Source organism: Chrysemys picta, chromosome 5 (genome assembly GCF_011386835.1).
Source record: "Chrysemys picta bellii isolate R12L10 chromosome 5, ASM1138683v2, whole genome shotgun sequence".
Lineage (NCBI taxonomy): Eukaryota > Metazoa > Chordata > Testudines > Emydidae > Chrysemys > Chrysemys picta.
The window spans coordinates 37,166,891-37,192,862 of record NC_088795.1 but is presented as its reverse complement, the minus strand read 5'-3'; the positions used below and the strand labels follow the sequence as shown (position 1 = coordinate 37,192,862).

The 25,972-nt window shown below is 46.6% G+C and overlaps 1 protein-coding gene across 25 annotated transcripts in view; it reads left to right on the top strand.

Moving 5' to 3' along the window:
- CAMK2D (calcium/calmodulin dependent protein kinase II delta) overlaps positions 1 to 25,972 on the top strand; it is a 274,191-nt gene that overhangs the window by 233,935 nt on the left and 14,284 nt on the right. For all 25 annotated transcript variants that reach the window (XM_065596261.1, XM_005290327.5, XM_042842353.2 and 22 more), the window contains one exon: positions 16,896 to 16,971. In XM_065596261.1, the coding sequence (XP_065452333.1) occupies positions 16,896 to 16,971 (76 nt within the window). The remainder of the gene's footprint in view (positions 1 to 16,895; positions 16,972 to 25,972) is intronic.

Below are 25,972 nucleotides of genomic sequence, written 5' to 3'. Positions count from 1 at the left end.
TTGTGTATTCAAGAGGTCCTGGGTTTTATGTCTTGCATACTTCAATATATGTATATACATTGATTACCCTTAAGAACTTTCCAGAATTACAGTAGGCAAAATAGCTAAGTGTCTGCAATTATCTCAGTATCTGCAGTATTCATTTCTACTTTCTATACTTACTATAGGAAATACCTGGAATACTATAGTTACTGGGGTAAAGTTAAGATATCTAAAGCATTTTCTAAGACAGTTGCAGGTCTTTAAGAGTGACCATTGTGACGGATTCGGTCACAGAGACCCCCTTGGGACTGTCACCTGACGTGCTGAAATTACCTCCGAGCCTGTTTTCCCTGCCAGCTTGGGACTCCAGAACCCTGCCTTGTTGAGCCAGACACGCTAGCTTGCTGCAACACAGACCCAGGTCTGGTTCACACACCCAAAGCTGCAGACTTTAACTACAAACTGTTCAGCAGGTAACCTGCCTCGAGCCCCCAGACACCCAGCTCCCAATGGGATCCAAACCCCAAATAAGTCCGTTTTACTCTGTATAAAGCTTATACAGGGTAAACTCATAAATTGTTCGCCCTCTATAACATTGATAGAGAGAGATGCACAGCTGTTTGCCCTCCCTCCACCCCCGGTATTAATCACTAACTCTGGGTTTACTAATAAACAAAAGTGATTTTATTAACTATAAAAAGTAGGATTTAAGTGGTTTCAAATAACAGACAGAACAAAGTAGATCACCAAGCAAAATAAAGCAAAAACACACAAGTCTAAGCCTAATACATTAAGAAACTGAATACAGGTAAAATCTCACCCTCAGAGATGTTCCAATAAGCTGCTTTCACAGACTAGACTCCTTCCTAGTCCAGGCCCAATCCTTTCCCCTGGTACAGTCCTTGTAAGTTCCTGCAGACATCTTAGTGGGAAACTAGGGGTTTTCTCATGACAGGCAGCCCCCTTTGTTCTGTTCTACCCCCTTTTATATCTTTGGCACAAGGCGGTAATCTTTTGTCTCTCTGGGTTCCCACCCCTCCTTCTAAAAGAAAAAGCACCAGGTTTAAGATGGATTACAGTATCAGGTGACATGTTCACATGTCCTGTGAGACCCCAGCCTCCATTCTTCCAGGGCTGGCCCGCACATACACCGGAAGGTTTGCAAGTAAACAGACCATTTACAACCAAATGTCCTAGTCAACGGGAGCCATCCAGCTTCCAAACTACCATTAATGGCCCACACTCTGCATAATTACAATAGGACCTCAGAGTTATACTTCATGTTCCAAGTTTCAGATACAAGAATGATACATTCATACAAATAGGATGAACACACTAAGTAGATTATAAGCTTTCTAATGATACCTTACAAGAGCCCTTTTGCATAAAGCATATTCCAGTTCTTCTTCGAGTGCTTGCTCATGTGTATTCCACAGTAACTGTGCGTGTTCGCCACGTGCACTGGTGCCGGAAGTTTTTCCCTCAGCAGTACCCGTAGGGGGGAGTGCCGCTGCGACCCCTGGAGTGGCGCCACTATAGGGCGCTATAAGGGGAGCCGCGCCCCCCCACCCCTCAGTTCCTTCTTGCCGCCAGTGACGGTGCATCACTGCCGCCAGTGACGGTGCATCACTGCAGCTCTTCCCAACCTCGTTCGTTGCTCAGTACTACCTATATCAGTTAGTTCGTTAAAAGTTCTAGTTTAGTTAGAGTTCGGGCCGGGGCATGCCAGGGCCCTGGAGTTTAAATCGTGAGAGTCTTGTAGGCGCTCGATGCCCAGGAGTGACCCGCACTCTGACTGCCTCCGCTGCCTGGGCAAAAGAAAGAAAGAGACATCCGACTTCGGGCCCTTCTCATGGAGTCAGCACTGGCTCTGACCCCGGTGCGCTGAGCGGAGTCGGCACCGGGGATCTTAGTTTCGGTGCACAGCGACCCCCCAGCACCCGCCAGTGGCCGGCACCGCTCCCCACCGAGAAAGCAGAGAAAGGGGTTGTTGTCGCAGAAGCGAAGAGACAAGGCATGGGGTGAGGCTAGGCCTGCATCGGGCAGCCCTGGTTCCCCCCCCGGGCTCTAGAGCTCCGACTCAAGTCGATCAGAGCAGCCCGGCTGTGTCGATTCAGACCTCTCCAGCTGAAGTCCGCATGGCTTCGACACCAGAGGCCTGCAGCCGGCCAAAGACGTTATGTCCCTGCAGGTGCCCGGGGCACTGCCGGCACCCGGACCCCGATCTAGAGGCAAGCCGCCGCTGGGCCCCCACCAGCCAACACCAACCTGATGCAGATCCCAGTCAGGAGACCGCTCTCGGGCTCGTTCGTCACCCAGTGTCCAGTCAGGACACAGCCCTCAGCCTCCGCTCTCGTCGCCCTCCAGGCTGTCTGGTAAGGTGCCGTCGGAACGGAGTTCCAGCCACCGTTCCACGCCGAGTACAGGGTATCGGTGGGACAGCCACAGGTGCTCTCGCTCTAGACGGAGCTACAGAAGCCGCTCCCGGCACGGACGCCGGCGCCAGTCGCGCTCCGACTCTTGCGCGTCAAGGTACCAAGCTCGCGACTCCCGCTGGGGTTCGCCAGCTCCTCGCCATCATGGGTCCAGGCGTCGAAGCGTCTCGACTAGCAGCAGCTTGAGAGGACACCATTCCTCAACGCCGGAGGCTAGGTACCGCGGCAGACGCCATGCTCGGCACCACCGCTCCTACCGCTCGCACGGCACCGACAGGTCATTGGCAACCCCGACCTCGTCCCACATGCCATGCCCTATGCCTCAATCGGGTCAACCCGAACAGCTGGTGCCACTGGTGCCGCACCGGGACAATAGCAGGGGCCCCCATGGCAGAGCCAGTGGACCCCTGGCCCCCCATGCACGCCCAGCAAGGCCCTCGGTCGGTGGCAGGGGCATTGGAAGCGACGTCGGCCGCGCTGTCCAAAACCCCGAGGGATGTCTTGGTGGGTCACAGCTCCTCGGCACCGCAAGAGAAGTCTGATCTAGAGGTGGATCCCGTGGCACTGGCTGATGTGCAGAGCCCGGCCCCAGCCCCCACACCGGAGGACAAGATCGCAGCCCCGCCCCCCTCCATACCGCAGGAGGACTTCAGGGCACATCAGGAGCTGCTACAGCAAGTGGCGTCCAGTCTCCACCTCCAAGCTAAGGAGATGGAGGGAACCTCGGACTCGCTGTTTAATGTGCTCTCGTCCTTGGCACCGGGCAGAATGGCCCTCCCGCTCCACGAGGGGGTGGCCAACCTCTCCAATGCCCTCTGGCAGACACCAGCCTCGCTTGCCCCAATATAGAAAAGGGCAGAGCGCAAATACTTCGTGCCCAGGAAGGGGCACAAATATCTCTATATGCACCTGGCGCCCAACTCCCTAGTGGTAGAGTCCATAAGCCACAGGGAAAGACAAGGCTAACCAGGACCCGCTCCCAAGAATAAGGACTGCAAGAGACTAGACTCATTTGGCCTGCCTCCCAAGGTCTGTGAAAGTGAGGGATCATTGTCCAGGATGGGTTGTAGATCACTGATGATGCGTTGGAGAGGTTTAAGCTGAGTACTGTAGGTGATGGCCAGTGGAGTTCTGTTGGTTTCTCTTCTGGGCCTGTTTTGTAGCAGGAGGCTTCTGGGTACACGTCTGGCTCTGTTGATTTGTTTCTTTATTTCCTTGTGTGGGTATCGTAGTTTTGAGAATGCTTGATGAAGATCTTGTGGGTGTTGGTCTCTGTCTGAGGGGTTGGAGCAGATGCGATTGTACCTCAGTGCTTGGCTGTAGACGATGGATCGTGTGGTGTGACCGGGGTGGAAGCTGGAGGCATGAAGGTAGGTGTAGCGGTTGGTGGGTTTTCGGTATAGGGTGGTGTTAATGTGGCCATCGCTTATTTGTACGGTGGTGTCTAGGAAGTGGACCTCCCATGTAGATTGGTCCAGGCTGAGGTTGATGGTGGGGTGGAAGCTGTTGAAATCATGGTGGAATTCTTCCAGGGTCTCTTTCCCATGGGTCCAGATGATGAAGATGTCATCAATATAGCGTAGGTAGAGAAGGGGCATGAGTGGACGAGAGCTGAGGAAGCGTTGTTCCAGGTCAGCCATAAAAATGTTGGCATATTGTGGGGCCATGCGGGTGCCCATAGCGGTGCCACTGGTCTAGAGGTATATATTGTCACCAAATTTGAAATAATTGTGCGTGAGGAAGACCTTGGGAGGCAGGCCAGTCCTCGCCCACAGACAACCTGCCAACCTTAAGCATATTCTCACCAGCAACCACGCACCACACCATAACAACTCTAACTCAGGAACCAACCCATGCAACAAACCTCGATGCCAACTCTGCCCACATATCTACACCAGCAACACCATCACAGGACCTAACCAGATCAGGTACATCATCACCGGCTCATTCACCTGCACGTCCACCAATGTTATATATGCTATCATATGCCAGCAATGTCCCTCTGCTATGTACATTGGCCAAACTGGACAGTCACTACGCAAGAGGATAAATGGACACAAGTCAGATATCAGGAATGGCAATATACAAAAACCTGTAGGAGAACACTTCAACCTCCCTGGCCACACAATAGCAGATGTAAAGGTAGCCATCTTACAGCAAAAAACCTTCAGGACCAGACTCCAAAGAGAAACTGCCAAGCTCCAGTTCATTTGCAAATTTGACACCATCAGATCAGGATTAAACAAAGACTGTGAATGGCTATCCAACTACAGAAGCAGTTTCTCCTCCTTTGGTGTTCACACCTCAACTGCTAGCAGAGCACCTCACCCTCCCTGATTGAACTAACCTAGTTATCTTCATACTGATTTATACCTGCCTCTGGAGATTTCCATTACTTGCATCTGAAGAAGTGAGGTTCTTACCCACAAAAGCTTATGCTCCCAATACTTCTGTTAGTCTCAAAGGTGCCACAGGACCCTCTGTTGCTTTTTACAGATTCAGATTAACACGGCTACCCCTCTGATCTGTGACCTTGGAATCTTTCTGTGCTTCCATTTCCTATCCTTTAAAATGGCAATAGTAATACATACCCATAATTGTTAAGCAATTGAGGTCTTCTGAGTAAAGATACAATATAAAGGCAAAGTTTTCTCATCATTTGGTAGACAGCATTGTTTTATATAAACAAGGACTTATGTTGTTGATTGGTGTGATCAGTTCTTAATTCCATGCATTTTGTTCTGTTGTATGATTCCAAAATAAAAATAACATACTACACCTCTACCCTGATATAACGTCCTCGGGAGCCAAAAAATCTTACAGCATTATAGGTGAACCCGCATTATATCGAACTTGCTTTGATCCGCCAGAGTGCGCAGCCCTTCCCCCCCGGAGTGCTGCTTTACTGCATTATATCCGAATTCGTGTTATATCGGGTCTCGTTATATAGGAATAGAGGTGTATTTTAAATATCATAATGTAATATAACTATAAAAAGTTATTTTTGCTGCTTACTCATATAGGAATTTAAAAGATGTTTTTAAAAATCCTCCTCTTTTTCCTTTAAATATCAAGGAGACAGAAGGGAATTTATCTTGTTTGGTCCTTTGAATCAATTCTGCAGATGTTAATACATCACGTCTAGTCATTTCCATTACAGAAATGAGCAAATAATTCCTTCAGAATTCAAAGTTATTCCTGATTTCTTCCTTCTAACTCCATTTATTAAACTGGAGAACATCACATAATATATCAGAAATTGTCACTTTTTAAAAAGAATCTATTCCTTACTTGATATGATTTACATAATATACCACTCATTGCTTTTACTGATGTAATTTCCATATTTACTTCTCATATTAGTTTGTATTATTCAACTACACTGTAGTTATAAAAAACATTAAACCTTGTGGGGGGAAATAGGTGGCATTCTGATGGAATATGCTGATTTTAGAAACAAAGCTGTGATATTCTGTGTTCCCTTTAGTCATATTTTTTGATACCCCGCCAACAAGTGTACATGAAGGGTAAAAGTGGCCAATAGTGCCTCTTAGAGCCATGTTAGTGCGCTTCTCAGGATCTCTCACTATGTTTGTGGGGCAAACAAGCTCAATCCTGAAGGTGCTCTAAAGAGGCAGTCCTGCAGAGTTAATATGATATTGTTATGCTCTGTCAGCAGTAAAGGCTACTCACAGACACAACAGTAGCTATTATGAATTAATTGGAGGCTTAAGGTCTGATAAAATTCTATCCTCCATCTTATTTAGATGCAGAAAATACTGTGGTATCTAATCCTTTGATGCACTGTGGAGTAATACAGTACACTGCTTAAAAATTAAAAAGCATGACGACCTTGCACAAGTTGCAGGAATTTGCACCACAGGATTTGCAGGAACAGAACAGAAGCTTGGAAGTTATCACAGGATCATATAAACTTCTGGGGCGAATTCATGGCCCCACTGAAGTCAATGGGAGTTTTACCATTGATTTCAGTGTGGCCATGATTTCACCCCAGTAAACTGACAGTGATAATACAGTAGCTGGTAGGCTAGAACAGTGTAGTCTGTTGTCTGGAGCAGCTCATGCGTACAAATAAGGATAATAGTGTGCGTTTCTTTATAACCTGCAGTTTCCGTCTAATACAGGGGCGGGCAAACTTTTTGGCTTGAGGGCCGCATCAGGTTTCGTAAATTGTATGGAGGGCCAGTTAGGGAAGGGGGTCGTGGCTCGGCCCCCCACCTCCTATCTGCCCCCCGCCCCTCTGGGACTCCTGCCCCATCCAATCCCCCCATTCTCTGATGGCCCCTCTGGGACCCCTGCCCCATCCACACACACCAACTCCCTGTACCCTGACTGCCCCTGGACTCCCACCGCCCCATCCAACCCCTCCTCTCATTCCTGACAGCCCCCCCGGGACTCCTGCCCCATCCAACCACTCCTTCTCCCAGTCCCCTGACTGCCCCCAGAACCCCTGACTGCCCCCTGCTGCCCGATCCAATCCCCCCTCCTTCCTGACTGCCCCCATTCAACCCCCTGTTTTCCCCTGACCCCCACCCCCTGACCACCATCCCGAACTCCCCTGCCCTCTATCCAACGCCCCCTGCTCCCTGCCCCTTTACCGTGCTGCCTGGAGCACCGGTGGCTGGCGGTGCTACAGCTGTGCCGCCCGTCTGGAGCCAGGCCATGCCACCACCACGCAGCTCAGAGCACTGGGTCAGACCAGGCTCTGCAGCTGCGCTGCCACAGGAGCTCGCAGGCCCACCGCCCAGAGCATTGCGCTGGCGAGGGAGCTGAGGCTGCAGGAGGTGGGAGACAGCGGGGGAGGGGCCGGGGCTAGGCTCCCAGGCCAGGAGCTCAGGGGCCGAGCAGGATGGTGCCACAGGCCAGATGTGGCCCACGGGCTGTAGTTTGCCCACCCCTGATCTAACAGACAGGAAGGATGCTAGGGGAGTATGGTATGGTAAAACTTGATAGGATCTCATCTACAGTTACATACAAGACCAGGGTAGATGGATAGCATTATGAATGGTGGTGGGGTTGAAAAAAACAGAAAATGGAGAGGAAGGATTGACCTGTGGCTAAAGCATAGCTTCTATTCTTGGCTTTGCTTGCACCACGCTTCAGATTTCCCATCTGTAAAAATGGGGCAAACATCTCATTTCATGGGAATATTGGTTATTTTTATTACAACATACATTTCAATGTTGTTTTTAAAGCATTTTGAAATATTTAAAAGGAAGGTATAATAGAAGCAAAGAATATTATCATTTATTCTATTATGAAACTGAGACCAAAGGTACAGTTCAGAGTGAATTTAGAGAGTCATAAGGTGGGAGTACAATTTATATAAAAAATGTATACTGAGGCAAATAACATTAATGTCTCAGTTACCACAAGATGCTTTGACATTTTTAATGCATTTAAACATTATTTCTTGAGACAGTAAGCCAGGTTTGTGATTAATGTAACATATTAAGAAATCTCGGTGCAAACTTAGTGTTAACTAACTATAGCTGCAATTCACCATTATATGTTTCTTTTTGAGACTATAGAGTGGTTGTCATTCAAAAAAAACCAATTTCCACATAAGAGAGAGATTAACTTAACTGTGTGGTAACTGTTAGCAGATGGACTTTTCAAAAGTGACTACAGTAACATGTACAAAGTGACATTCTATTTGCTAAATATGACAAATAGTTTAACATAACAATAATAGAGGTTATATAATGATAATGATAGAGGTTAACAGAGGAAAAGCATTCATTGTATTAGATCTTGTATGTCATTATTTAATGGAAAAATGATTAGCTGGCATAACTTTTTCAGATATACTATGTCTACTATGAAATGATGCATTGGGTTTTCATTGGACAAGCAATAAGACTTGTAGATTTTTTTTTTTCTGTAGGGTGGTGGGGAAGGTTGAGAAGAATCAGCAGTCTCAGATACCAATCAACTCATAAGATGGTGAATCAGAATGAATCATTGGGAACAGCAGGCACTGATAAGGAGTATTATTCTTAAGCTGATAACTTAAGTGCTTAGAATGGGAATACAGTAAATCAAAACAAATTTTAGAATGTTTAAGTTTACAGTATAAACTTTTAAAAACTTTTTAAAAATAAGTTCTACAGTTTTAACTACAATATTTTTCTCAATTTGTGGTAAAGGACAAATTATTCATCAATTTAAGTTGTCACCGGAAAGGTTCTATACATGAGGAATTTAAAACAAGATTCTTTCAGAGCCTGATACAAATACCATTGAAGATAATGGAAGTCGTTGGGCTTTGGATGAGGTCCTTAGGCTCTGATCCAGAAAACCACTTACACACCTGCTTACCTGCAAGCATGCACTTAAGTGCTTTGCTGAATCAGGGCCTTCTTTTGAGGGATGGTCCCTATGTTGATTACAAACGCGGGTATGCATGGGCCTTAGTACAATATTTTGCAAATGTGTTTCTTATACAGCTGAGCAGAATTTGACACAGAGTAGATGTTCACCGATCAACTCTTTCATTCTTGTAAATTAATATGCAGAAAGTAACCATAAAAGCGGTATAAAACAGCCAGAGCAACTTAAAATTTGAACGGTTAGCCCAGAAAATGTTTTGTAGCATTTGACCATTCATCTGTCTCTGGATCTATGGCAGTAATGCATGGTGCACAACTGAATGACATCTGATGTGTTCATCCATACTGATTTTTTTCAGTGAACGATACTAAAGTGTTTTCTCTCTCTTGCCTCCAACTTCCTTTGTGTTTTCAAAATCTGTAATATTTTGTTCCAGCACACTCTGCAGTGCACTGTACAAAAGTGCTATTAACTGTACATTTTAACTGTTCAAATTGCTGGTTGTTGGGATCCAGCTTTTATTACAAATTAACCTAGGCCACATCATTCCATCTATTTCCCACTGAGTTAAATGAAGAGTGTTCTGCTTTAAAATGGATAGTACAGAATGTCCCAAGGTCTATTGTAAAGAGCACTGGGATAAATTGTTTTCAAAGTTTTATCTTTGTAAAGAATATTGGAGGCAAGTGAATGTGATATACTGCTCCCGATTTTGTGCATAGGGCAGAGATTGTTTGCTTGCTAATTTGATAATCTGAAATGACTCTCTCCGGTATTAATGTGAATTAACAAGCTGCCTATGCATGGCACATAACTGATACGTAGCTATTTTCTATAAGACTAGAAAATACATGACAATGACCTTTATTTTTTGGCATCATAATAATAACTGTTCCCAGAGGTACTTTATGTTAACAGGAGTATGCAAAGGAACAATAAAACCACAGTACTCCCAGTTATGTAAAATCAGGGTAATAACAGTTCCAGCACACTACTTATATAGTCAGTCATCTGGAGTATTAATAAAAAAATAAGTGTTATTAACCTGTGAGGGAGCATGTTTTAAGAGTTTTTTTTTTATTTTTATTACTATTGCAGCACAAAGCACATTGTCTACAATTTTAAACCATTGCATCAGCAGTGTTGTGCTCACCCAGTTAGTAAGGGTTCTGCATGCATTTCTCATTAATCGGTTTGAACAGGTAGCCCTTTGTGGGTAAACGAACAGTCTTCATTTTTACATGTCAACAGGTATTTTTTATGCTTAACTCTTCTTATATTTTTCTCTCCATTTCTTTTTGTTGTGATTAGCATACTAAAATATTGATGATTTCTATAGAGTGACCTTAATATTTATTCATATTTCCTTAGTTTGTTGTAAAAATAGTGTGTTCTTGGGTGGGGCCCTGTAGGCCTGATTTATTTCTGCATTACCTTGTTTCATTAGTTCATAAATTCCATTAACCTGAAAGTTGCCGGCATGGTGCTCTCCAAGACCCTCTTTGCATAGCTTGTATACCAGTAGATCGTTAAACATGCAGTAGATGTAAAATACATCCCTGTAAAATGTGGCCAGTCTAATAAATCAACAAGAATTGATGCATGGATTAATGCTATTATAATGCTAAATGCGATAATAATTTTAGTCAAAATTGTAACATATTCCCTTCATTCCTTTGTATTAGATTTCCATTTTAGCTTGACTTCAAAATATTTTTGTTACAAATGTCTTTGTAATATCATATACCTGCCCACGTGCTAAAATAAAGGTCACATTTGTGTGAAATACTGTTACCACAATCCCTTAACTCACTATGCTTTGTATTATATACTGTGTAGATTATATATTGAAGTCAGATCACAGGTGTGTGGTTGGCCGACCCTCAGCCTGGGCTTGGGCTTGGTCTTTTTAAGGCTCTTACCCTGAGTCTGCTACAGAAGCCCCCACTCGTGGGCAATCTCTCTGTTCCTGGTGAGAGTTCAGCTTACTCCCATGGTCCTTCTTGAGTCCAATTACTTCTAGTCCCTAGCAGTGCTCCCGGTTCCACCACAGATCACTGTCTGGGAACAGCCCTCCAGGGCCCCTCACCCATATCAGGCCTATAGTGTCAGTCTGTCCTCACACAAGGTGGGGGGGACAGACAGAAAGGCTAGCCACTGCCTCAGGCTCCTTGTTACTGGACCTCACTAGCAGTCCTTAGTAGCCTCACCTCCTGGGCAAACTTTCCCTTTCTCTATGGTAGGTCTCAACTTTTTAAGCCATACCACTGATATATTATAAGATTGATCTTTACAAAAATAAAAGCCCATTACATATGTTAGGCATTACACAATACAGTGAATATAATGTAAACACTTTCAAGGTCAGTACACTTTATATAACCTCACAGCACCCAGGGCCGGCTCCAGGCATCAGCTTCTCAAGCAGGTGCTTGGGGCGGCCGCTCCAGAGAGGGGCGGCAGGTCCAGGTATTCGGCGGCAATTCGGCGGACGGTCCCTCACTCCGCCTGGGAGTGAAGGACCTCCCGCCGAATTGCCGCCGCAGATCGCGATCACTGCTTTTTTTAGATTGTGATCGTGGCTTTTGTTTGTTTGTTTGTTTGTTTTTGTTTTGGCTGCTTGGGGCAGCCAAAACCCTGGAGCCGACCCTGACAGCATCTTATGATCAACACACTGCATAACACCAAAGAGCTCATCCATTCCAGTTCTGTGCATAAAAACATTCTTCTACTCCTTCAGCATATTGCACTAGAAGAGAATTTATAAAACACTAACATGACTTAATATACCTTGGATTATACTCCTTTTGAAATCTTTACTGCACATTTCCCCAAAAATATACAGATATAAAATCATCAGTGTGCAGCAAACAATACATTTCCATTAGAAAACAAAAGAATTAAGTTAAGTTAAAGTTGGGTAGGGAGCATGAACTGAGTATGTGATAGAGTGATGAAGAATTATATGGCAGAGGGGGATTTGTTAGCTGTCTTAATGCCTTACCTGTTCATTTGCAGGCTTTTTACTATTTGTTTTATGAAGTGTATTTGAATGTAAACAAAAAAAATGGGAGGGTCATGGAGAGCACATGTTAGGTAGGCTCCACTGAAATGCAACCTTAACTTTTTAATGAAATTTTATTTAGGAATTTCCCTGACTTTTAATGAGTGCCAAAAGTTAAAATCAGGTTGATTCATAAGGTTTGCAAGGGTAAAGCCATGTTCCAACCAACATCCACATCACCTAGTTCACTGCACTCTCACTGATAGCTCATCCAGTCTTCTATGCGACTTCATCTCCTTCTCCATGTCTATCAAGTCTCCTGCCTTCCCAAACTCTGAAGTGAAGCATAGTTCCATGACATGTTTCCGGTACCTTGCCCCAGTCTATATCCCTCCCAATCTCCTATTTTCCCCTGCTCCTCAAACTCTGCCTCTGCCCACCCTGGATTCTGGTTATATTATAAACAATTTTAAACATTTATATGTATATACGCTGAACCAGTTCTTGTATCTGTTATTCCCTTCCTTCCGCCCCCCCCCCAAAAGGTAAGGTTTGTGATATTTCAAAAAATACTATTAACAGTCTGCTGTTTGTGTAGAATTCCATAAGCTGTGGAGATTTTTTATTGTGTTTCACTTTAATTACTAAACACTTTGTGTTGCTAACATTTGTTCTTAGCTGTTGTTTTTTCATAATGTTCATTCCCGCTTTCAGGTAAGTAAGGCATGAGAATGTGAGTTTTCTTCATACAGGAAGAAGCACTGCTGGAACAAATTTTGCTACTCTGAACTGTATTGCACTTTTGTCTTAGGAATATTTGAGAGCCAGTAGATGCTGCATTTCAATAAGCTCACTGAATAGAAATAAATTTAACTTTTTTTTGTACATGTACAATTATATGTGTGTAACCAACATATATAGTATAGCAACATAGTATAGAATTGTGAATTTCATACAGTGAGTTTTATTTGCTGAAAAGTCTTTCCACAAGTGCAAAGAGCACTAGAAGGATTGATACTAGTACTGGCATACATAAAGCAGTTGGGCTGTTTGAGCCAACAATATTTCCGTAATCTCGTTTGCTAGCCTGTGGAGCTTGCTGGTTGGACATGCTTTGTGCTCAGAGGGCAGATCAGCTGATGCATGGTTTTACCAAATGTTCATACTAGAGCTGGACAGAGAAACTTCAACTGAATTATATTCCATCAGAATGTTCAGTTCCTTTGAAATCAAAATGCTTCACAAAATCATGTCAGTTTAAGCATAATTTCATTTTGGAAAGTTGGGAGGGGGAAATGTTTTGACATTTTTGGAACAAATTGTTTTTCATTTTGAAAAGTCTCTTTTTTAAAAAAAAACATGTCGGGTTTCTTCACAGAGACGTTTCACATTTTCTGATTTAATTCTGTAACAGGATGAGCCGCCTCCCATGGTCAGTGGTGGATCTGTGGCAATCTGCCTCAGTTTTCCCTTCTGCTCAGGGCTTCATAAATCACTAGATTTAACTCCACTGGAGGCCCTCTTGTTACCATTAATTACCCCTCCTTGGGTGCTGAGTTTATTACCAAACAATTCAAACTGTCTTCAAAGTCTCAAAAGTTCATCTCTGGCATCTTCTGCCAGTCCACAGGTTCCTCCTCTGTCCAACCCACTTTTTATCAAGGACCCTTCTAGCTAGAGTCCTTCTCTGCTTTTCACAGCAGGAAATCCCTGGTCTTCCTACCTGGCGTCCTTTCTTCCCCAGGAGAGAGTTCATCCCTCTCCCAGTGCTGTCTATTCTCCTGCTTAGAGAGTTCAGCGGGCAATCCTGCCCCATTCTTTCCCTGCCCCCCAGGCCCTCTAGCTTCTAAGCCCAAATCTTCCCTCCTGCTAACTGCAGTCTCTGCCAGAGCTTCATCTTCCTATTTCCTGTTCCTTCTCTGGCTCTTTATAGAAACCAGCTATCCTCTATCAGGCCCCATTGTGATGCTGTTAATGAGGCACAGGTGGGACATATCAGTTCCCCTTTAAAGGGCCCGGTCCACCCTGTGACACATGTCTCTAAAGAATGAAGCCAGTTTTCAAAATCTGAAAATCCTTTGTGAAACTGAGCTGCTGTCTTTTGCACAGCTCTAGATTGTGCTATTGAAACCACAGACAGATGAGAATGAGTTAAGTATATTGCCAAAGTGAATTATGCTAAGACATACCATTGACAGTGCTCCACTTGAAAAACCATCTCCTGCAGCTCTTTGGGATCACTTAGTAGTATATTATGATAGAGAGTATATTCAGATGTTCACCACTTAATTTGCAATATATATGACCTTGTATCCAACTGTGGGCATGTTATGGTAAAACTGGGAAATCAAATGTGATATTAATTAATTGTGAAACAAAGAATAATATCAACATTACACAAAATTATCACCAACCAGCTGAGTATAAATTATGAGCTGTCCTTTGGGTTTAGTGTAAATTGCATCTGGAAAACACCATATATCTTTAGATCTTGGCCTTATTTACATTGATCCAACAATTATATTTGATCCAACAATAGAAAACTGTATTGTTTTCTATTGCCTAATTTAATAATTTGTAATTATCTACATCTCTTAATGTATTGTTAAATCTCTAGTTCAATTACTTTTATACTAGGTATGGCATACAAGATTTCTGATTACAGGCATCATCTTCCTTCCCCTCTCATCTCACCATGTTATCCTCCTTCCTCGAATCCCTCACTCCCCTTTCTTCATCACATCAAGTTTAAACTTCTTGTCCTTCAGTTTCTAGACCCTTCCTCATTCTACTCCTCTTGTCTTTTATCTCATCACCCCACTATCCTCTTTGCTCTGCTGATGATGCCAGCCTTGGTGCCCCATTTTTCTGCTTCTCCCGCAACTATCTCCACAGTTCCTTCTACATCATTCTGTATACGTGGAGCACCCTGCCAGTGCTGGTCAGCAAAGCCACTGTCCACGTCCCATACAAATTCATCCACAATACCTGCAACTGAAACCTCTCTTTATTTTTAAAAATCTTCCCTATCCCACCATGCTGCCCACTAGCCCTGCTAGCTGAGTGACCATTTAGTCTTACTGGGACTTCCATAATTGCTAAAAGAAAATACACGCGCGCGCACACACACAAACACAACTTTTTTAATACTGGTCTTTTATAAAGCATTTTTATTATTTTATTATTTGCTTATGGTAGCACCAAAAGATCTGTTGTAACTGCTGTGCTAGATGCTTACAAACATAATAATAGGCATAGTCACTGTGCCACAGAGCTTACAACTGAAGGACTCATTGCTGTAATTAGATCTGTGTTGAATCCATACAGATCCTACTGTAATCAATGCGACTCTTCAGAGGAAGATCTGGATATAGTATCAGGACCTAAATTTCTCTTGAATAGTGGTTTGGACTTATTTCAGGAGTGGTTGCAGACAATACAAAATTACTCAAGATAGTTAAGTCAAAGCTGGCTGTGAAGAGTTAAAAATGGCAATAAAATGGCAGATACAATTCAGTATTGATAAATGCAAAGTAATGCATGCCAAAAAATAATCCCAACTATACATACAAAATAATGGGATCTAAATTAGCTGTTACCACTCAAGAAAAAGATCTTTGAGTCCCAACAGTTCTCTGAAAATATCAACTCAGTGTGCAGTGGCAGTCAAAAAGCTAACGGGAACCATTAGGAAAGAGAGAGAGAGTAAAACAGAAAATATAATGCCACTATATAAATCCATGGTATGCTCACATCTTGAATACTGTGTGTAATTCTGGTTGCCCCCCTCTCAAAAAAAGATGTATTAGAATTGAAAAATGTGCAGAAATGGCAACAAAAATGATTAAGAGTATAGAACAGCTTCCTTACAAGGAGAGATTAAAAAGACTAGGACTGTTCAAGCTTCAAAAAGAGACGACTAAGGGGAGGATATGATGTAGGTCTATAAAATCATGAACGGTATGGAGGAAGTAAATAGGAAAGTTTATTTACCCCTTTACATAATACAAGAACTAAGGGTCAGCTGATGAAATTAATAGGCAGCAGGTTTCAAACAAACAAAAGGAAGTGCTTCTTCACACAGTGCAGTCAACCTGTGGAACACAGTGCTATAAGATGTTGTGAAGGCTAAAAGGAAAACTGGTTTCAAAAAAGAATTAAGTAAGTTAATGGAGGATAGGTTACATCAATGGCTATTAACCAAGATGGTCAGGACACAGACTGGGTGTCTCAGAGTTGCAGCCGTGTTAGTCTGTATTCGCAAAAAGAACAGGAGTACTTGTGGCAACTTAGAGACTAACAAATTTATTTGAGCATAAGCTTTCGTGGGCTACAGCCCACTTCATTGGATGCATACCAGGGTGTCTGTAAACCTCCAACTGCCAGAAGCTGAGCCTAAACAACAAGGGATGGATGATTTGAAATTGCCCTGTTCTGTTCATTCCTTCTGAAGCATCTGGCACTGGCCACTGTCAGAGACAGGATACTGGGCTAAATGGACAATTGGTCTGACCTGGTACGGCTGTTCTTACATTCTTAATTTCTCATGGTTAAATCTCTGCAATTAAAGGCAGTGCACCATTTAAGGAAGTGCTGGCACCCTGCCTTTTTGTGTTTGGCCAAAACAAATACTAAGTGGGGGGAAATTCATTGTAAACATAGATTTCTGAGATCAGGATTACACACTTACAAGCTCCAGATTCCAGATGCAGGTGAATCATTACAGTATTGCTCATAAAATGACAATTGGCTGCTTTTACACGTCTGTAAAGGTCAAGAGTTTGTTGTTGTGTTTTTAAAGGCAGGTCCTTCAGTGAGAGAAAGTGGATCAGAACTGAGGCAGAAAATGTATCATTCATCTGTGACATGTGCTTTATTTCCTTATGAATACAGAAATACACTAAGGCCAATATATTGTAAAGCGAGTAATTTAACACTTCTGGCTATGGTACTAGAAAAGAAAGTGGAATCATGGAATGAATGGCAGTCACACTGATCAGGGAAATATCTAAATGTCCTTGTCTTTGTTATTTAGTCTGACAGTCTTTTATGCTGTCACTTTCCACTTTTGTTCCCATCTCATGTTTTGTTGTTTTTGTGTCTGTTTATCCTTTTTTTAGCTCGTAAGCAGGAGATTATCAAGGTTACTGAGCAACTGATTGAAGCTATCAACAATGGGGACTTTGAAGCTTACACGTAAGTTGACTCATTTTGCAAGAGACAAGATGAGATAAATGTATAAAAATGTTCATGCTTGTAGGCCTTGAGGAAACACAGAACCTGATTCACTGCTGTATTGCACAAGTCACACACTGGTATAACTGCAGATTTCAGTAGTGTTATATTAGGATAAACATGGAATAACACCATAGTGAATCAGACCGATTATCACTACATAACATACGCAGTGATCTCTTTCATCAGGCAGAGAGGAGAGAATGTTCATGATTTAAAATCTAAGAATCAAGATCAGAATACACTGGAAAGCTGTTTTAACAGAAACATTTCAGTATAAGCAGAGGTTCACTATCACCAGAAGTCTATCTGTTGCACTGTAATACATTAATGCCACTTGGGACTTATGGCTTATTTACATAGAGAGCTAGTACATAGCAAGCCTGGGTGTGAATTTGCAGCACACTCACCTGCCATGCATGTAGACCCTGCTACCAAGCACTGAAAGTTATGTAATGCACTTTGACATACCCCCACCCTTCTCATTTCACATAGCAGCACATGGAAGTGCACTATGGAACTTCTATTTGTGGTAGTAGGGTCCATGTGGCCAGTTATGTTTCTGTGTTTACAAGCATTTCCATTCTACAATATTTCACTTAAAACTGTGTGTCACTGTGTAAGTGGAACTATTTTGTCTCCAGAATTGGTGGGGACAGATACTTTCCCCTGCTGTGTCACAAGACCACCCCATTCACTGCAACCCCCCCAAAAGTTACAACATAAGATCCTTTCTCTCCACACTCCCTTAAAAAATAAAATAAAATAAAAAAGGCAAGACCCCGAGCACTTACTTTGGCCTTCTTCTGGCTCTCTCTGACTGCTTCCCATTGTGTGCTGCACCAGTCTTACTTAGCAAAAAGAACAGGAGTACTTGTGGCACCTTAGAGACTAACAAATGTATTTGAGCATAAGCTTTCGTGGGCTACAGCCCACTTCATCGGATGCACTACTTTGGAAATTTTGTTCAGGACCTAAAAAAATTCTGCTTAAAGAACTCATTTTAGGTATTCCGTTTTTAAAATAACCTTATAACCAGTTCTGTTGTTTCTTTACTCCAACCCATTAAAATGTATTTGGAACAAAAACAAATAATATTTTGTTTAAAGTTAAAGGTCTAGAGCTAACGACACTATTTCAGCTCATGAAGAGCTAAAGGTTCTAGAATAGTTGAAATAGGGAAGTAATACTCCTATGAGACAGTGACAAATTACCAGTAATATACCTTTGCCTGGTATGAGCACTTTATATTCTTTGACTGTTACAAAAACTGTTGTACAAAAATGTCAAATGGAAGTTTGCTCAAAACGTTTCTGTTTTGCAGCATGGCAAAACTCAAGCCTTAGAAACATCTAACCAAAATTAAATTACCATTTAAACATTGGTAGCAACATTGATTTTAGACTTAACATATCATGGGGGAGATTTTCAAAGGCACAAATAACAGCTGGATGTCTAAGTCCTATGACTTCCAGTAAGATTTAGATGCCTAACTTCTATTTATGGTTTTGAAAATATGGCTCTGGTCAAACACTGAAAGAAAATTTTAGGTGAAATGCTGACCCTATAGAAGTCAATGGCAAAAATCCCACTGATTTCATTGGGACCAAGATTTCATCCTTCATGCCTATATATGTTGTGTTTCATTCCAGCATGATGCAGTATATAATTTATGTTCCCTGTTGGAATGACACGTAGAAAAGCAAGGCAAACAGAAATGTTAATGCCCATGTTTATCGATGGATCACTGAATTTCACATACATCATATTTCTGCTTTACAGGCTGATTTGTATGAGGTCATATGCCTTTGAGGTCAAGCATGCTCTGCAGTAGGGCAAACTGGATGGAGGATAAGGAACCTTTGTTCTGGGTTATCATGAAACAAATAGAATACCGCATCATTTAAATCTCTGAGTGGGAAGGCTGTTCTATTGTTTGTGTTAATTGTCAAAACAGTGGACATTACAATGGCAAATAGTATTCTTATGGGAAAAGTCTCCAATTAGAAGTTTTCCATCATTCATGGGAAACAAGATCCATGGGAATAAATCAGCTTTATAAACCCAGCTCTACTTGCCATAAGAGAGGAAAATCTGGAAAGGAAAAAAAAGCATGGTAGGAATGGGTGGCTCTTCTTTGAGTAGTGTCCCCATGGGTGCTCTACTTCAGGTGCACATGCACCCTATGCACCTTTGATCAGGGGGAGGGATAGCTCAGTGGTTTGAGCATTGGCCTACTAAACCCAACGTTGTGAGTTCAATCCTTGAGGGGGCCACTTAGGGATCTGGGGCAAAAATCAGTACTTGGTCCTGCTAGTGAAGGCAGGGGGCTGGACTCAATGACCTTTTGGGGTCCCTTCCAGTTCTATGAGATAGGTATATCTCCATATATATCAAAGATTTTCATTAGCCGTGTCCGTTCAGCCCACATATGCACTGCTCATATCCTCATGCCCTGCACCGAGTACGGGCGAACCGCCTCGGCTTGAGACTGAGTTTAGCATCTTTGCATTATGCGTGCCTCAACTGTTAGCCAATTTTGTTCTACTTAGTTTAGTTAGTTAGGTTGTTAGCCAGTAACTAAATACTACTACTATTGAAAGATCATTTTATTTCCTCTGGGGAAATCCTCCTTGTGAGGGGCATGCCCAGTTCATCAGGGTTTAAACGTTGCCTCACATGTAGAGAGGCTGTATCACTCAGTAATGGACACTCTAACTGTGTGTGCTCCCTGGAAGAGTTGCACAATCCAGAGAAGTGTAACTTCATTTAGCCCTCAAATCCAAGGCTTGGAAGAACTGGGAAATCAAGCTGCAACTGTTAACGATGGATTCCTCTCTTCACTCTCCTTTGGAACCAGGTCAGGAGAACCTCACTGTACATCAGTTCCTGGGGGTCTCTTGTGCCCCTTCAACCTCAGCACAACCCTCATCTAGAAAGGGGAAAGCCTGAATCCTCCTCTGAATATCCTAAGAGGAGTTCTAATTCTCCTCTTAAGGAACCGACCTCAAAGAGACCTCACTTTTTGACCGGGTAAACGGCCTCAGAGACTTGATCCTCAAAGCTTGGTATCGTTGAGGCGAAGGGCTTCTCCAGTACCAGTGAAGCGGGAAATTTCCACAGCTCTAAGAGTAAACATAGCTCTGAGGAGTCTCCGGAGCCATCTAGCAGAGATGGTCAGAGCAAACACAGATTGGTACCATCGGACTTAAACCCTCTCTTGGTACTCTTATCAAGCTCTTTGGTACAGTGTAAGACTAAGCCTCCGTCTACATCAACAATGTCCATGAAGTGCTCAAAACCATCGGTACCATTCTGTAAGGAGAAGCATACCACTCCAATGGTGCCATAACTCCACTCAGTGCTGTGACCACACTCGGTACCGCAAGACTTTAGGTACCCGAAGGACTTATCGGTGACTGCTAACCTGAGTCTCCATTGCTGGCAGGTACTGGGCATTTCTTGATGTCAAGAACCTCTTGGTTTCCAGACCCTTTAGCATCCCTTTCTTTTCAGTCACCACTCCCCAATAAAGTAAGAAGATGGAGACCTCTCTTCAGTATTCTCAATCTCTGTTCACGGTTCTCTTACATACCCATATATAACTATTTTTCTCTAAGAGACAAGGAAGATGCCTGGAGAACTCATCATTCCTGGTGGGAGCAATCCTGGATGCCATCCCCTCCCTCTTCTGGTCCTCAATGCCTATATTAGAATCCCTGAGCAGCTCATCACTGACAGTTCTTCTTCGAGTGATTGCTCCTGTGTATTCCCCAGTAGGTGTGCGTGCTCGCCACGTGCACCGGTGCCAGAAGTTTTTCCCTTAGCAGCATCCATAGTGGGGGAGCACCACTGCGACCCCTGGAGTGGCGCCGACATATCGCGCCATAAAGGGGGCTGCATGCTCCCCCCACCCTCAGTTCCTTCTTGCCGCCAGTGAAGGTAGTCGGAACTTTGTGCTCCAGCTTTGCTGCAGCATTTCTAGCCTTAGTGGTATCCAGCTTTCCCTGAAGTTACTTGTTGAACTTTTCTCTGTTAGTGCCTGGCTCGGGGCATGCCCTGTGGCCCAGGCTTCAAGTCATGTGACTCTTGTCGCAATTCTTTGCCCAGAAGCGATCCACACACTCAGTATCTTCGCTGTCTGGGCGAGGCTCACATTAGTGAGAAGTGTAAAATTTGCCGTTCCTTCAAGCCGCGAACAAACAAGGAGCGTGAGATCTGACTCCGAGCTCTCCTAATGGAGTCGACGTTGGCCCCGGCACCGGCGTGTTGAGCTGACCCCGCGCCAGGTACCGTGTCCTCGGCGCGCAGCGAAGCGCCCCCAGCACGCCGTCCTGATTCCGCGCCCAGTACCGCGTCGTCGGTGCGCAACAAGGCCCTGTCGACGAGCCGGCACTGCTCCCCTTCTAAGAAGCCAGGGAAGACTCAGCGGCACCGGGAGAAAGAACGGGGTGAGGCTAGACCCGCGCTGGACAGCCCACGATCCCCATCAGGACCGAGACCTCCGACTCGGGTGGAGCGGAGTAGTCCGGTGCTGTCCACATGCACCTCGCCAGAGATGAAAATGCCTTCGACACCAGAGGCAGCTCAGGCCGCATACGACATCATGACGCTTCCGGTACTGGGAGTGCCGCTTCAGTCGGGCACCCGATCCCGTGGGAAGCCACCGCTCAGTGCCCATCAACCTTCTCTGGATGTTTCCGAGGTCGAGGCACCGTCCCGAGTTGAAGTGCCGAGTCGCGGACCACGGCGCGCCTCCACGCCGCGAGCAGGGTCGTCTGCGAGCGAGCTTTCCACCTCCACTCCGGGAGGCCGTAGGGGAGGCACTAAGAGGCGGCGCCGCTCTTCTTCGAGCCTTGCCCGCAGGAACAGGTCTCGGCGGCGGCGGCACCACCGTTCACGCTCTGGCACCCGCCATGGAAGGCGCTATGCCCAGAGCTCGTCACAGAAGTCCCAGGCACTGAGGCGTTGTCGTCTTGGGCGCTGGAGGGATTATGGAGATAGCACTCCCGACTCCTACCTGTCCTCTTCCAGGGGCTGGAGACGTCATGTTCGGGACCTATCCAGCCGTTTGTACGGCACCATTCGCTCGTCCCGGACCGCCGCCTCAGCATGCAGCCGCCCCTCGTCAAGCCGCTCGGTGCCACAGGACCAGCCGGTCCTTCCGGGCCCCCTGGCATCCCAGGGCCAGGCCGTTCCCTGGCTGGGACAGTGGTGCCAGTGGGCACCGTGGCCCCAGGCACCAGCACCGCTGGGACCCCGCTCCGTGGCAGGAGCATCCTAGGCCCAGCCGACGTCGCCGCCTCGGCACCGTGATGAGGCAGTGGGCACCGACCCTCCGGCACCGACTTGGGCCCCGGATCAGGATGTCGAGCTACCAGTACAGCCGGGTGCAGACGACACCGCGGCACCGACCTCCTCAGCACTGGATGACTCCATGGCTCCACTTCCTCCAGTCTCTCAGGAGGATTTCAAGGCCCACCAGGAGCTACTCAGGAGGGTGGCATCGAACTTCCAACTCCAGGCTGAGAAGATGGAGGAACCATCGGACATGTTGTTCAATGTCCTTACCTCCTCGACGCTGGGACGCGTGGCCCTCCCGCTCCATCAGGAGGTGGCTAATATTACTACTGGCCTCTGGCAAACTCCGGATTCCCTGGGTCCTATCTCCAAAAAGGCCGAATGGAAGTACTTTGTGTCCACAAAGGGGCACGAGTACCTCTACTCCCACCCAACTCCGAACTCTCTAGTGGAGGAGTTCGTGAATCACCAGGAGAGACACGGCCAACCCGCTCCCATCCCCAAGGACAAAGACGCTTGCAGGTTGGATTCCTTTGGAAGAAAGGTTTATTCGTCTGCGAGCTTTCAGCTCAGAGTGGCCAACCACCAGGCACTCTTGAGCGTTTAACCTTTGGGGATCCCTGCCCAAATATGAGCCTTCTCTTCACGAGCAGGACAGGAAGGAGTTCCGGGCTCTAGTCGAGGAATGTGCGGCGGCAGCTAAAGCAGCGCTCTAGGCGGCCTCCGATGCGGTGGACACAGCCGCTCGTTCGATGGCCGCAGCGATCTCCATGAGAAGGGCGTCCTGGCTTTCGCTCTCTGGACTATTGGCTGAGTCCCAGTCGATCATGCAGGACCTGCCATTCGATGGTCGGGCCCTGTTTGCAGATCAAACAGACACGCATCTGCATGGGATGAAAGACTCCTGTACCACCCTGCAGATGCTGGGCCTATACATCCCGCCGGCCAAGGACAAGCCCAGGCCTCATACCTCCGCTCCACAGGCTCGGGGCAGATATGAGCCCCCGCCTAAGAAGCAGCGGGAGCAGAGGGGCCGGTCACAACACCAATCCCGTTCAGCCCCTCATCCGGGGCCTCTGAGGCCAGGAGGCCAGGGAAGCAGGGTTTTTGACTGCTTGCGGGGGGTTACCGGGCCTGTTGCCTGGTTAAGCTCTCCTCCCCCCCCCCCCCCAGTTAATAAAGTTCAGGTTTGCCAATCGTTTACCTGCCTTCAGTCTGCAATGGTTCCGTATTACCACGGACCGCTGGGTCCTCAACACTATATCCCTGGGGTACAGGTTGCAGTTTGTTTCGCCCCCTCCCAGTTGCCCTCCGGCCAGGGGGTTGGCGGAGGACCCCCTCCGGCCAGGGGGTTGGCGGAGGACCTGGAACATGCGCTCCTCCTATATCAGGAGGTACAGCGCCTCTTCTCTCTGGGAGCCGTGGAGAGGGTACCTTGGGAGTTCCAGGGCAAGGGGTTTTACTCCAGGTATTTCCTCATCCCGAAGACGAAGGGAGGGCTTCAGCCCATCCTCGATCTGCGGAAGCTCAACCAGTTCTTGGTTTGTTACAAATTCCGCATGGTGTCCCTAGCCTCTAGTATTCCCTCCCTAGACCTGGGGGATTGGTTTGCAGCGCTGGACCTCCAGGATGTGTACTTCCACATCCATATTTTCGAGGGTCACAGGGGCTTCCTCCGTTTCCTGGTGGGCCAGGACCACTACCAGTTTACGGTCCTCCTCTTTGGCCTCTCGATCGCCCCCAGGGTCTTCACGAAGTGTATGGCAGTGGTAGCAGCCCAACTCAGGAGGAGAGGGCTGCAGATCTTTCCCTGCCTGGATGATTGGCTGCTCAAGGACAAGTCCTGGTCCCAGGTGCAGCAGCAAATAACCCTCCTGCTACGCACCTGCTCAAATCTAGGCCTAGTGGTAAATGAGGAGAAATCCACGTTAATTCCGGTCCAGCGCATAGAATTCATAGGAGCACTGCTGGATTCCCAGGCGGCCACGGCCTCCCTTCCAAGGGACAGGTTCGAGGCGCTCAAAGGCCTCATTGCCTCGGTCACGGCCTTCCCGGTAACCACGGCTCGGATGTGTCTTCAAATCCTCGGCCACATGGCAGCATGCGCCTCAGTGATGCGAGATGCCAGGCTCCGGATGAGGCCCCTCCAACTCTGGTTGGCGTCCCGCTACTCCCAGGCCAGGGATGGCCTGGACAAGGCTGTCACGGTGCCGCCAACGGTGGTTGCAGACCTCCAATGGTGGGCCCTCCCGAGCAACATGTTCTGGGGTATCCCCTTCTGAGAGCCCTCTCCCTCACTAGATCTAGTGTCGGATGCTTCGGCCCTGGGGTGGGGAGCCCACATGGGGGACTTCAGGACCCAGGGTATGTGGTCACCCGAGGAACTGTCCCTGCACATAATGTCAGGGAACTCAGGGCAGTGCGCCTGGCGTGCGTGGCTTTCCACCAGCACTTACAAGGGGAAGTGATCAGAGTCCTCACGGACAATACCATCGCAATGTATTACATCAGCAGGCAAGGGGGCACACGCTCCAAGGCCTTATGCCAGGAAGCCCAGCTCCTGTGGGAGTTCTGTATAGCCCTCAACATCCTTCTCCGAGCGTTCCACCTACCCGGCGGGAGCAACACACTCACAGATCGCCTGAGCAGGGTGTTCTCACATCAACACGAGTGGTCCCTGCACAGAGAGGTGGCAGAATGGATCTTCCTTCAGTAGGGTACTCCCCAGGTAGACCTGTTCACCACCGCAGAGAACCGCCTGTGGCCCAGGTTCTGCTCCAGGGTGATAGAAGGCGATGGGGCCATGACGGACTCGTTCCTGCTCAATTGGTCGGGGCCCCGATGTACGCCTTCCCCCTCATAGGCAGGGTCCTACAGAAGGTGAAGTCAGATGGGGTGAGAATTATCCTGATAGCCCTGCATTGGGCCCGTCAACATTGGTATGGGACCTTACTGCAACTCTTGGTGGCCCCCCCTCGCAGACTGCCGCTCCGCCCGGACCTCCTCTCCCAGAAGGGAGGTTGTCTCCTCCATCCCAACCTGGCCCCGCTCCACCTGACAGCGTGGCTAGATGCGGAGGAGGGGAGGTGTACCGAGGCTGTTAGACGGGTCCTGCTTGAAAGCAGAAAGCTGTTCACACGGAGGGCCTACCTGGCTAAGTGGTATCGGTTCTCCTCATGGGCAAGGGAGAGAGGTTCCTCCCCTGCGTCCGCTCCGCTCCAGCTGGTCCTGGACTACCTCCTGTCCCTTAGGACCCAAGGGCTGGCTCCCTCCTCGATCAGGGTGCACCTGGCGGCCATTTCGGCCTTCCACCCTCCGGTGGTGGGACAGTCAGTGTTCTCCCACCACATGACTTCCAGATTTTTAAAGGGGTTGGACAGAGCATTCCCTTATGCTAGACCCCCGGTTCCTCATTGGGACCTGAACCTGGTGCTGTCACGCCTCACGGGACCTTCCTTTGAGCCCTTGGCCACTTGCTCCTGGTCCCACTTATCTGAGAAAGTGGCGTTTTTGGTGGCTATCACCTCAGCCCGCAGGGTTTCGGCGCTTAGGGCGCTGACCTCAGATCCCCCGTACACTGCCTTCCATAAGGGGAGGGTCCAGCTTCGCCCGCACCTGGCCTTCCTGCCGAAGGTGGTCTCGGCGTTTCATATGGACCAGG